The sequence below is a fragment of the Calonectris borealis genome, chromosome 1 (assembly GCF_964195595.1).
Source record: "Calonectris borealis chromosome 1, bCalBor7.hap1.2, whole genome shotgun sequence".
Classification (NCBI taxonomy): Eukaryota; Metazoa; Chordata; class Aves; order Procellariiformes; family Procellariidae; genus Calonectris; species Calonectris borealis.
Window position 1 is genome coordinate 44,942,321 of NC_134312.1, and position 13,783 is coordinate 44,956,103.

At 37.9% G+C, this 13,783-nt stretch overlaps 1 protein-coding gene across 1 annotated transcript in view; it reads left to right on the top strand.

Annotated features, from left to right (window-relative positions):
• PTPRQ (protein tyrosine phosphatase receptor type Q) overlaps positions 1-13,783 on the top strand; it is a 110,278-nt gene that overhangs the window by 39,596 nt on the left and 56,899 nt on the right. The window contains exons 20-25 of the mRNA XM_075150525.1: positions 5,414-5,579; positions 6,059-6,349; positions 6,624-6,899; positions 7,699-7,850; positions 9,604-9,745; positions 12,010-12,279. Of these exons, the coding sequence (XP_075006626.1) occupies positions 5,414-5,579; positions 6,059-6,349; positions 6,624-6,899; positions 7,699-7,850; positions 9,604-9,745; positions 12,010-12,279 (1,297 nt within the window). The remainder of the gene's footprint in view (positions 1-5,413; positions 5,580-6,058; positions 6,350-6,623; positions 6,900-7,698; positions 7,851-9,603; positions 9,746-12,009; positions 12,280-13,783) is intronic.

The window sequence follows — 13,783 nt, forward strand, 5'->3', positions numbered from 1 at the left end:
TTGTGTGATGTAGTTGGGCAAGGACAGGATGGTGGCATGGGTGGAAGTTACCACTGCTTTGCCATATCATGAGGTGGATGGCAGAAAAGCACTGACAGCAGCTCCACTTCTAGGTGTGGAAACTACCATTTTCGCCCTTTCAGCTTTGATTTTTAGTCCATCCCTCTGCAGAAAGCTATGAGAAGATAGGTTTCAGCTGCTGTTGCATCTGTCACTTACTGGCCATGGGAGATCACCATTAATCTCTCAAATCATGATCCACTCCTAATCTGTCTGCTTCCCTAAACTCCCTCTGCCCTTCACATGCCTCTCTGTTCACTATTTGGCATGGCAGCTACCATATCTACATTGCACTCCTATTCTGTACCTTGACATTCCTGTAGGTGCAAGACAGATTTCAAGCAGGAGAAAGAAACAACTCTCCCCTGCTCCCTTCTGTCAGATATTTTATACTACTCTTTTTACAACAGAGAAATGCATGTGTGAAAGCCAGACTGATATGTGTATTTATATTATATATGTGACATCTACAGTCAGTTGTAAGCTGTATGAATGTGTGCACACTGTCTGTAACTTAAAAGTATAACCATATAGTTGCAGGGTCTGCTGGTAAATTTTGTATTACACACATTTGGAAAGAAATAATCCTTGGCTGGATGCTTCTGCATCTAGGTCACCATTCTGCATATCCAAACTGTATTTTCAGTTTGGGAAATGATATAAGAGAACTAAAAAAGTAGGTATCTTTTCATCATTTCTAGGTGAAAAGATCCATTGGGGGTTCCATTTCTAGGAACCCCACCTGCTCAGACACTCTGCTGTAGGCAGCCATTCTCTGCCAGTCTTTCATCTGCTTCTTTGTCAGGACATAACAACAGAGGTCCAAGTCTTAAAGTATATCTTCTAGAAGCCTGAAAAAACATCCCGGCTGAATTAGCGTCTTCCAATGCTGTCATAATCTGAAATAGATATAAAAGTCATACTAAAACTACCACTATTCTGTTGTCTCAAGTTCTTGGTTCTCCTCACATGTTATCAAACTCCTCAGGCATATTAAAGCCCAATAAATATAAAGCACTGATTACAAACAGCAGTGTTAAAAACAGGAAATCAGTAGCTGTAAAGCATTTTGTTTAGGGGGAAAAAAGCAAAACACCTGAGAGAAAGGGCGCAGTTTACTCTTTGACATGATGCAGAAACTTGCAGGAAAAATAGTTTTCTTTTAAAAGGAAAAAAGAATAGTTACATACCTTTATAGAGCAGAAAAATGATGTATAGTTTCTTTGCTTTGCAGGTCTATATGAAAAATCACACTGCGGCTGTCCAATCAGAAGGCCTGCGATGCTCAGACCTAGGATTCAGAACCAGAACAGCAGAAGGAAAAATTTAGTGATGGAGATTAGATTTGAGGATTTTGGTATATGAGTGGGCTGTTTCTATGGGGATGTTGACAGGTTCTAAAAGAAAAAGTGTTAGAGAGGGAGGAATGACTGGTAGCCAAATAGAAGAAACCACCTAGCACTAGGCTAGGTTGAAGTCCAGCTTTATCTTTCATCCTCTGCTGCCATAGGTCTAGGGAAAATGCTACTTTTTGGTTTATGTTCACTACTCTGCCCCAGTGCAGTAAAGATAGGAAATATTCTGACCAAGAGCACTTCCTACACAGACGACATGGCACTGTACCTCTTGTTCACACCACTTCTCTGTGATGCTGCTGGATTCCTACGGTTCGAGCTTTCACTATTTGCAATAGCAGCTTTGCAAATTTTGCTCTGTGGTTTCCTTACATGATGCTTGAAGCAATCATACTGCCTATGTTCTCAGTCTTATCAAGGAAAGAAGTCAAGTAATTGTCTCATTGCTAAATACTGATCTATAAGAGATACCATTGACTTGAATAAACTTTTTTCAATCTCTCTATACTTGTGTTTTGATTAGCAAGAAAGTGGGAAAGGTGCTAATTACAAATATAAATTTATGCTTGGAGAAAGTTCTGTAGTGTAGGAATTTCAGAACAGATGACAACTGTCCTGCTCTGCCAAACCAGACAGGAGAACCAGGAGCTAAGTAGAGAAAAAAAGCCCACTGCTCTTCTAGAGGTTGAACATTAGACCCCAAATCATCCAACCCCTGTACTTCAAGCCAACCTAAGTGAACATGACTGGATACAATTCAGAGTGAAATTTGGCTTGGTCTACTGTCGGGATGCAGACTAGGGATGCAAGCAATATGCTATATTAACTTAACAATCAAACATTTTCTTTCACCAGTATGATCAAAATAGGGATAAAAGGGAACTTCCCTAAAATACACCACAAATTTTTTAAAACATGGCCTCAGAATGGTACAGCACACAAAAAGGAAATGTCTTCAGTTAGGTTGGTACTGGAACAGTGTGCATTATGCTCCTTGAGGGATGGCTTGGATTAGCCCCCAGTGTCACCACTCCCACCTGATTGCCAGAGTCAAGTATGTGATACTCTTAACTCAAAACAACAGTGTACAATACAATGAACCTAAAGAAGGAAACAAAACAGGGGGAAAAAGGTTACCAGTGAAGAACAGCAGCACTGTGTTGTCTGTATACAACTAATTACAGCTTTATGCCACTGGAAATTTCTGCAGCTTCCTGGGGTGAAGAAGATACTACTTTCTGCTGACTTTCTGATGACTTTCATGGCCTGTGTGTATTGCTTACACTTAGCTGCTTTTAATAATCTGATACTTTGCTATGTCAAAACTTCTTTCATGTATGGATGAAGAAGGGGACAGAAGGAATAATTTCTTCAGCTGTAGCCAAAGATCCTAAGCTGTTTGCTTTCATCTACAGCCACAGTTAATTGTAAAACTTCCTATAGTGTTCTATCCCCAGGCTACAATTAGTGCAAGTTTCATCTTTTTTCAGTTTGTACCCACACAGCTCTTCCTGTTCACCCTTACTCTTAATTATGTGTTCATTCTTTTCTAATATGTTGCCATACCAGAAGTTTGAGGTAGACCCCAGTCCTTGGGCTCCTCGTAGTAAGGGGACCACCTTTTAAAACAGTTTTTATTGAACCACCATAAGCCTGTTGTTATAGCGTTCACGTTGGTTCCCTGAATCCTTAACTGCCAGACAGCTGACTAAATTGTAAAGGTATGCTTTTTAAACTAAGAGTTGGATTTTCAACTGTTCGTACCAATAAATTCCCATTAAATCTAGAATCAAAACTTGATGTGCTACCTTTGACTTTTTTACGTTGAAAACTCAGAGAATTATTTAAGGTCCCTTTTTGATCTTATTATTAGATATTATTATTATCAATTAAAATTATTATTAATTACAATATCTAATAATAATAACAACATGAGGGTAGTAGAATGATGCTTCTGTGTCAGAAGGTATTTTCTGTCATTGAGCTTGAGCATCAGAAAGTTTGATTAAATACCTTAGAACTCGATCCTCTGGTTCCTGTATCTTACCCTATCCAAGTGTATAGCAAAGCCCTTACCAGCCTTTTTCAGTTAGTTATGTGAAAATAATGTGAGCTTCCATCTACGTTTTGAAGAAAGTCATATATGAAGGTGGAATTTCTTAGTATTTTGACTGATGTTGACTTGCCTCAAACCTTACAGTGTGCTTTAAGTCTGTTAATAAGAGTGGATATAGAAATTTATACTACCAATTTGTGCAGCTTCTGTTCTGCGTTCAAAACAAAGGCTTACATTTTCGTTGCCAAACAAACTGTTTACTTATTTATGTTACGTGAGCACTAGTGACTGTAGGCAAAACTAGGTCTTCAGATATTGGTATAAAAATCTCAGGGAAATGAATGAGAGGGTCACGTATTGTTTTCCGCAGAAATAAAATAATTTTACCTCTACAAAAAAATTGCTGAAGTGTTACATTAGATAGATAAATTGATATTGGTGACAGACATCAAGATTGCATACTGAACTATCAATTTGCACAGTACTGACTCAGCTGTTTGGTAGAGCATATCACAGTGACTTCTTCAGTAGGAACTTTCCTCAAGAGAAATATAACCCATTTTTTTGGTATGCAGTTTTAGTATGCCTGTGTTTATATGTGGTATTTCTGAATTTAAATATGCAAACATTACAGTCACCTTCCTCCTGTTTTAGTAAGTCTGCTATCACAGCCTCTCTTTTTTAGGAAAGCATTTAATTTAAAGCCAGCTTTGATTTTTAGGAGCTGGAGGGTGTGAATGAGATGTAACACTCAAAATCACGGGCAGGCCAAATAACTGGAATGTGTACTAGGCAATTCATCAGGGGGTTGGGCAAAACCTAGGTCACCATGAAAATGTTGCTATGTAGAAAAATTAGGAGAACTTCTTTGGTCCTGAGAAGTGCTGCCCATGCCATCTGCTCAACGGGGCAATGTGGCTGCTGGAGAGGAATGATACTGACTCTTTGAATCAGGAGCAAAGCTTTGACTTCCTACCCAGTGCTGGAGCTGAATATGCTTATAAGGTAGATGACCTCTCAACAGTTTTCAAATTATGAACCAAACTGCTTTCGATCGTCTAAGCAGTGGGTGATTTGACACATTCAGTTATGTGGTATAGCTGACCTTACCTAAATAATCTGGTTTTTTTTTGCTTTTCAGTTTCCAAAATGGTTCATTCCAAACAGGAATTGCCTCCTCAGAGGAGCTGATCTAGAGCACTAACCTATCACAGTTTTAGTGGAATTTGTTATGTAGTTCAAAAGAAAGTGGAACTTGGTTCTGGTGCAATCCTTTTGTTAGCAAGTAACTGCACAAGGAAAAGAAATTCTGTCGGTTCCTTCAGTTTAATGCAATCCACTGGGTATAGATTTTTGCATTAGAAATAATTGCATGTTTTTAATGGAAAGGACAACTGACCAAAGGAACAGTTTATCAAGTGTTGCGGTGAAATCTCTGCCACTGGAAGTTTTAAATTAAAAATCAGACAATTTTCTGTAAGATCTACTCTCATAAAAATGAAATAAAGTGAGAGAAGTCCTTTGATTTGCTTCATGCAGATCAGGCAAGGCAATCATGTACGTGATCATGTAATCTATGAACAATTAGCAGATTATACTTTTTTGTCATTTTCTTGATGCAATATGGATAAACACATTGCAATATTACAGATTTAATGTGTTTTAAAAAAGGTGGATTGGCATTCAACAACAACAAACAGCAGGAGGAGTGAAGTAGGTACTCTGTAGTACTGACAAGGACTAACAATAGACATCAAACAATAAATTACTTGAGTATTTCAGTAAAAATCAGGGCTCATTAAGAGTCAAAGTGTAGGTTTATATCTCCTGAACACTATGGTGAATTATATCTGGTGGTAGTGGTTATGGCTAAACGGGAAATTAGAAAGAGAAATCAATGAATAAATAACATTTTCAATGACAACACTTTTTTTTCTTTTAGAATTTCACGAGTTATGGTAACGACAGCGATGTCAGTATGTCCCAGTCTGCGGTTCTGGATGACTTGGCAAAATACAGCCATTATACTCTATGGTTAACTGCAAGCACAGCTTTTGGAGATGGAAACAAAACCAGTGAAATAATAGATGTGTATACAGATCAGGATAGTAAGTTAATAACTTTTTTAATGCTCAGTGTATATCAGTGCTTCCATTTATTAAATATTCTCTAACTTTAAAATTATTTTACTGTTATGATGGCAAAGTTAAAAAAAATCCAGTAAATACTGTTTTCAACACTGCAGTATTTTTCTTTGCAAGGAAGACATTTTGATCTGAGTATTTGCTTTATAATACTAAGAATGTAGTTCACAAGCTGCTTCTTTAGATACGTGTGATAAAAATATTGTCTTAAACCATCATTAAGACTCTTTTGTTAAACAAATTTAACATAGATGATTATTCATATATGCCTTCAAAATATTTTCCTTTTGATAGTGAAACATAAATAATTTTTTAAAGTTGTACAAAATATTACAAATGAGATTTACAGACTAATCATACTTGGGACGTTTATTTCTGTTTCGGTTTTGGATGCTTTATTACTGTAATTCATGCATTTATTTTTTCCTTATTATCTCTCATAGTCCCAGATGGTTCTGTTGAAAATCTGGTCTATCAAAATATTTCCTCGTCTTCTGTAAATGTAAGCTGGCTTCCACCATCCCAGCCAAATGGCTTAGTCTTCTTTCATGTTTCTCTAAGTTTATTGCAACTGGGAACCAATAAGATACTGTCTTTTCTTACTTACAACACAAGCATCATTTTTGACAATCTGGAGAAATATACTGATTACATTCTGAAAATCACGCCAGCCACTGATAAAGGATCTTCTGAACTGCATGCTCTCAGTCTGCATATAAGAACTGATGAAGATGGTAAGATAAGTATATTTTATTCATTCCTAAGGAAATGTAGGAAAAAGAACAAATAGCTTTCTAAAAGAAAAAAAAGATTATTGTGTTTATTTTTCTCATGTTACTTAAAGCTTTTTTGTTATACAATGACACTAACAACTGCTACACATTTCTGTGTTGAGACCATAAAATAGAATTTTCCATTCAGAGCACAGCTTTAACTCATAGCTAAAAGACATTTTACATATTTTTCTGAGGTTATCCTTGTATTTCTCTTTCTTATTTCTTCATGTAGTCCCAGAATCAGCACCTATAATCAAAACATTTTCAAATCTCTCAACTACCTCAGTTATGCTTTCGTGGGACCCTCCTGTTAAGCCAAGTGGTATTATAATAAGTTATGATTTAAATTTATTTGGACCAGAGAGGAATAATTCATTCTCTACCACCAATAATTTTATCATCTTGGAAGATCTTCTGCCATTCACATTATACAGTATTTATGCAGCTGCAAGAACAATAAAAGGACCAGGTCCATCTGCTGTGCTTCAGTTCTACACAGATGAGTCAGGTGAGCAAATTCAATTGTAACCAACTTTGAAATTCTGGCCCTATGTTATTGCATCCATCTTAGAGCTGAACATCAGACCCGGAGAGAGTTGAGATGAAGGATTCATTTTCCATTGGTCTGTGCATGAAGAACTTTCAGAAGAAGGAAACACTACAAGGGAAGTCTTTTCTGAGTTCTCCTTCTCCCGCCACAGTGTGCAAGAGGAGGTCACATTCTGCATAGGATTACAAAAATAACTCCAAGGAGAAATGTCTTTTGCCTTTGGAATGTGTCACAGTTTGCCAACTGTCAGGGATTTTAAAGCAAGCAACCGTACCTTTCTCTTCATCCCCTCAGTGTAATAGAAAAATTATAAAACATGGAAATATTTCTGACACATTCTTACAGGTCTCCTTTACGTGGACTTCCTCTCACCTGCATGGTAAATGACGTATCTTGTAATATATATCGAGTTGTGCTCAGTATAAGATGTAGAAAGTGAGGTATATCACATTCCAACAATGTATGTAATATGACCTTTGTTAAATGCCTTAGTTCTGACAATGGGGATGTTTAAGCGATTAATAGATTTCTTAGATCTCTGAGAAGATCCCTTGCTGACTAAACATGTATTCCCAATTAATTGAATTTGCCTCATGCCAAAAAGAAAGAAAAATATTTAAATAGCAATAAAGTATACTTTTGATGAGTTCAGATACAAATGATAACAAGCGTACATATGTTCATCTGCTTCTCCAATGTGTTTGGTTTTGCTTGGATTACTTGTAATTTGGAACTCAAGAACATTTCTCTTTGGCAGTGCCATTAGCTCCACCCCAGAACTTGACCATTATCAACTACACTGCAGATTCTGTGTGGCTAAAATGGGATCCAAGTCCCCAGCCAAATGGTGTTATTATGAGATATAATTTTAAGATTTATCAGAACAACACTGAAAAACTATTTTATCAGGTATGTTTATAATTAACAGTGTTCAATTTTTTTAAATACTTTTTCATGCTTTAGGAACAAAATATATGAGAAATATTTTACATGTCTGTTATGCTCCTAGAATTATGAAGCTCCTCTAAACTCCTGCTTGTTAAGACAGTTTACTTTCCCTTCTAACATGCCTGCAGTTCAATTTTTAAAATTAGATAGAAAAAAAGGGTTAGATCTTAATTTGCTTTGAGCTTCTGATATTTCATTAATGATAAGCTTTATTAATCTTTAGTTCATATTTCAGTGTAAGTTTGATGTTAGAAAATGACAGAAGTGACTTGTTTTGTCGCTACTTTTGTTTAGCTATTTAGTATCTGTGAACTTTCAAGATTTTCAAAAAGAAAGAAAGAAGGTTTGCGCTTTTTTATTTTTACAGAATAAGAATAACTGAATAAATTTTAACTTAAATAGATGCTATAAAATTATGTATAGAAATTTATCAAGGCATTTATATCTGCTTTAATCTGGTTGCTTGGATGGCATCAAAAAATGTGCCATGAACTGTAAGGGCAGCAAGCTGAGGCCAGGATTGCATCTCAGGCTTAGAAACTATATAGTGCGTTCTGTTTACCTGAGACACGTGTAAAAGCTGCAGGGAAAAGACATTGCTGCAGTGAGCTATGAGTTTAAGACAGGCAGTGTAAGGTGTGGAACTGTGAGGAGCTTAATTACTCCAACTCCCTCAGCAGTACAAGGGAAGCGTTTGTGCTGTTGTTAAGCGTATCCATTGCGGAATTCAGTCCCCATGAGGTGGCCTACTGTGCGACCCCTTATGCAGTCTGCTGTCACTCCCCGTTGTGGAGCATCACCCCAGTTTCTTCCATGATCTTGGAAGAGGGGGAGCACAATGCACATACAGAAGAGGAACAGCGTTTTCTACAGCCAGCTGCCTTTGGAAACATATCTTTGCTCGTGGAGACCACCAATGATTATTCCCCACTGTCCATCTGAGGCAGACTGAAACTCAACTCGACTACAGAAACTGGCTGAAGTGCTTGAATGTGTCTACTATGCCCTACGTTTCTTCATGTTTTGTAATGTTATATGGGCAAGAAATTAGATTTGGGTTGTGGCAGCAAGACAGGCAGAGCAATTTATATAGAAATATAGTAGTTAGGTACCATAACTTGGATCACACAAAATCTTCGCTAGGTTTTCTTGATGAAATTCAGCTCTTTCAGCCATTATAGTCCTCAACATTTGCACAAAATATGCCCTGCATGCTCTGTGAAAAACAGCTACCAGGAACTGAACTGTGTTTTTTGGCTTTTTTTTTGAAGTCTTTATCAGTCTGTGTGTCTGGCTTAGGTAAAGTAAAAGAAATGAGAAGCTCTGACCCATGACCTCTTCCACTGCAGAGGTGTAGTAAGGAAGTAGAAGGTGAGAGGGGGTTGATGTGACAGTGTGGAGGTGACAAGAGTTTACAGTATTGGTAAAAAAAGGCGTATGTGGAGTTGATCTGTTCTAACAATGCTATGGTAATTATGCTACCATCCTTTGGCATATCTTCCTCACAAGCCACAGTGAAAGAAGGAGAGGAGAAAGGAAAGGAAGAATTTGACCTTGCATTCTTTTTCGTTGAGCTCAGGGACTACTTTCACTACTCAGAGGAGAAGAGGCAAGACTATAGCTCTAAGTCTTCTGTTCATTTCAGTGAGTTCAAGGTGAGGCCCACAATGTTTACACAGATTGATTGCATACTAATAATTTTTCCTTCCTTAAGAACTTTTCAGGTTCAAACTGTGAGGCAAACCTTGTTGGATTAGAACCATTCAGCCCCTATTTTATCAGTGTCTCTGCATTTACCAAGCTTGGGAATGGCAATCAGTTCAGTAACGCTGTCCAGCTTACAACGATGGAATCAGGTTAGACGTGACTTTTTCTAAGCTGCGGTTCTGTTTATATGTATTTTCCTTGTATGGCTGAACAACAGTCTTCCTCTTCTCTCCAAAGAAAACGTAACATAACACTATCTCATTGTCTTCTGCCTGTGTAACGTTGATTCACATTCCTATTGTACCGGATAGGCTGGGTTTGAAGTTTGATGTCGGAAGTGTAGAATTAGAAATGTCCTCATCTGAAATGAGAGGCTTATATGGCTACTATAAATCTTTTAATAGCATCACAGATAAAGGGAGGAAAATTAGATAGATATCAGTCTTTGCAGATCAAAGCGATAATTCAGATCCCTGTGAAAATAACTGAAACTTTAGCAGTATCAAAAGCAGCTGGACAAAAGATTGGCAAATGAACTGGAAATTGTATTAAACAAATACAAATTTTTAACATTTTTTATAATTTATTTTAGGAAGGGAAGCTGTCCACTAATTAAATATGCTAATTTGTTAGATCTTGCTCTTCCTGACAACTGGGGAGCACTACGCAATATAGCTGGCTTAATTAATTAATTATGTACAGTTTTGTCTTACGCCTTCTACATGTCTTTTGAAGTTGCAGGTTGTTTCAAAATGAAAAATTGTATCACATGAAACTGAATATTCAACATGCACTAAAGAGAGCTCAGGAGCTCTGCAGGTTTGTGAAACTGCCCTTTGTGCAAAACTGTAGCTCCTTTGCCAGGTCAGAGCAATCCCCAGGTTCATGTGCTTTATAAGGTCTGTCAGTGCCAGGGGACTAGCATGGGTTAGGGGGCTGTGTCTGACCTCCCAGGTTCCTTTATACTGACAGCAAGGGGAGCAGATGAGATATCAAAAGATCCCATATGCTGACTACAGTTTTTCAAGACCGCATTTCCAGTGAAATATTCTTTCCAGAGCTGATAAAAGGTGTTCTGGGGAAAAAAGCAGGCGTTCTGGGAAAAATTATGCTGTTTATTATACCCAGCAGTTACAACACCATGAGAAATCTGGACCATCACTGAACTGGTTCAGGTTGGCTGTTGGATCCCTGCAGCTGGAGGTTGTCCTGCCCAAGAGCCATCAGTTGTCTCATTTCATCACTGACATTCCATACTCATAGTACTTTCTTCAGAAGTGCTGGAGAGACATTGTCCACAGGACCGTGGTCTAGTCATTTTACAGCTTTTTCTCAGATTTTATGCTCAACTAGTTGCAGCATTGTTTCTTTTCCCTCCAACCCAGATTTTGGGCAATTGCTGGATCAGTTCCTCACTGAGTTCATCTAAGGATTCTGTCTCTAGTCTTTATTAAAAGTGCCAGTTAATCTTCCTTCTTCTGCAGATACTGCTTTTTTTTAGAAATAAGTTTTCTTTGAACTCTAAAAAAAGGAATCATTTCATTATTCATGTATTTCATTATCACTCTGTGCAGTGATAATGAATATGTTTCCCTCTATTTTGGGTACCTCACTGACAGTATTTTCACTATTTTATGGATTCCTGGACATGTTTCAGTAGAGGAAGTAGGTTGGGGCACCCCTCACTATGTATTAATTTTCTCTTAGCTGGTACAGCCAGCACTTCAGCCCTTTCTGAGATACTTTAATTCATTGTTCTATTTAATCAATTGTTCACAGATAATTGCTCTATTTTCAGCAGGAGTACAATATTGCTACCTTTTATTAAATTTTTATGAGCATTTAAAAAAATTTCTCCTGCTGGAACCAGCAAGGAGGTGGGGAATAGCAGGGTAATAGCATTGATATGACAGCTCTGAAACCTGCCCAGTGACTTCTGTGCAGGTCGTGCCTCTACTGAAAGGACAGAGAGATATGATACAGTGCCTAAGAGAAAAAAATCTAACAGATAAATAAGGAACTTCTGCTGTTGATACTGTTGTGGAATATGTATATGATTTCACACTACGGTGTATGTTTTACTACACTTCGATTAAAAAACCATGGGGAAAATACAAGCAGATGTGAAAATAAAATCGTAGTACGCAACTAGGAAAAAGCCAGATAAATGGCCTCTTCTGTTTCAAGTACTACCATCAGTCATGTTCATAGTAGTTGGAAATGAACCATCTAATGAGGACAAAGATGTATTTTGTTCTCTCGATGTGTTTCTTTTACAGTATCAATTTTTCTGCCACTGGAATGTTTGACCCTCGCTATGAACATTGGGTCTACTTCTCTGACTATATTGTTCTGTGATTACCATTTTAATTGTGTGGGAATGTTAATTTTTGGTGCATATGTATCTTTTAAGTACCAGATGCTGTCCAGAATGTTTATTGTATTGCAATGAGTTGGCAATCGATCCTGGTGCAGTGGGACCCTCCTGCTTCATCCAATGGTGTAATTACTCATTACATCGTAACAGTTGAAGGAAATTCTACAAAGTTTTCATCGTATGATACGCTGCATACTTTTAGAAATCTGCTTTCCAATATTACTTATCAATTTAAAATAAAAGCTGCAACATCTGCTGGTGATGGTGAAGAACAGATATGCAATGCCAGTACGCTTCCAGAAAAAGGTAACAAATTATTAAAGTTAATAATTTTGTTTAATTTAAATGATGACTGTGAAACAAACAGGTCTGAAATACCTGTTTGCAGCTAAATCCTGCACTGTTGGGAACAAAATTTTTGTTGTTTTGTTTCTACCAGGGGCCAATGCTATGACTTCATTGATTGACTATAAAGCTGTTCAGAATTTGTACAATTAAGAAGCATTTAACTTCTTCAAACAGACTTTGTCATAACTCTTGATGAAAAATAGGACTTTTTAACAAGAAAGAAAATTGTGAGCTAAATCTAAAGAAGAATGTAGGCAGTTTTTTTGGCATTGGAGTAAAAAGTTATCACCCGTCTGTCTTACTTTCTCTCTCCACGCACACTTCACACTTCACCTAATCCTGGCTGTGCTTTCATTTGGCACCTGAAACTTCCTTATGCACTCGGAGATGAAATTCTGTGCAAAATACAGCATTGCTTCTGTGTAAATAGCTATGTGCCTAGCTTCTAAACTGGAAGTGGAGAGGAGCCCAACTCCCCATCCAGGAAGCAAATGCCTGTTTCATTGTGAAAATAGCCAGGGTTGTACTTTGATGACTGCCCCTCCTCATAATGCGGTTCATCCCACTAAAGCCTCACCTCATCCCCTATTTGAACAATGAGGTGGCACATCATACCTGTTTCTGGTAAAAATGTCATTTCTGACTTGGCTTCCTGATCACAACAGCCCCCCTACAAATTCTGCCATTTTCTGATCCCTGTTGGTCCCCTCCGGTCTGGCTCCTTGGCGATTTAAGACTTCTGCCGGGGTCATCTGCCCTCTTGTTTGCTCAGAAACTTCTGTCCATTGGCAGGATTCAAAATCCACCTCTGGAGGAAGCATTGTTTGAATATTAGAGATGAGCATACTTGTATCTTACAGGATTGGCTGGAAATACGGTAGTGAGCTTAACTGCTGTGCTGAATGTGGATGTGTGCGAGCGTGCACCCAAGTACACTTCTCAACTGCAATCGTAACTCCGCACCCTTTCTTTTAAATCAGAGCTCAGAGTAAAACTGAAACTAGGGATGGGTGTGCAGGCAGGTGGGCCAATGCACATTTAAAACCGGACTCGTCCAAAACCCAAAGGTTTTGGAGATAGTCTTATAGGAGGCATGTTACCCTCTGGTAACAGAGGAGAGCAGGAGGCTTCCTAGGTACCTCACTTCTTGGAGGATGGGGGAAAGGCTTCTAGTAGTGTTAAAGAAGCCTGGCATCTGGGAAAGTTAATTGTTGAGAAATTTGGGGTTGGCTATTAATTAGTGCTTGAGAAAAGCCTAGAGAAGCTGTGGATGTGGTATTAAGCCTGGGCTTGAGAGACAGACTGCTAGTCTGTTGTGGTCTGTGTTACATAGAGTTGTACTAGCAGGAGAAAAAACCCAGACTTTATTTTGTAACAACATGTGGCTTATGTGTCTTATCACTGGGAGTTTTACTAAGTGAAGGATTTATACTACAATACATGTATTTTTTGCCACATACAC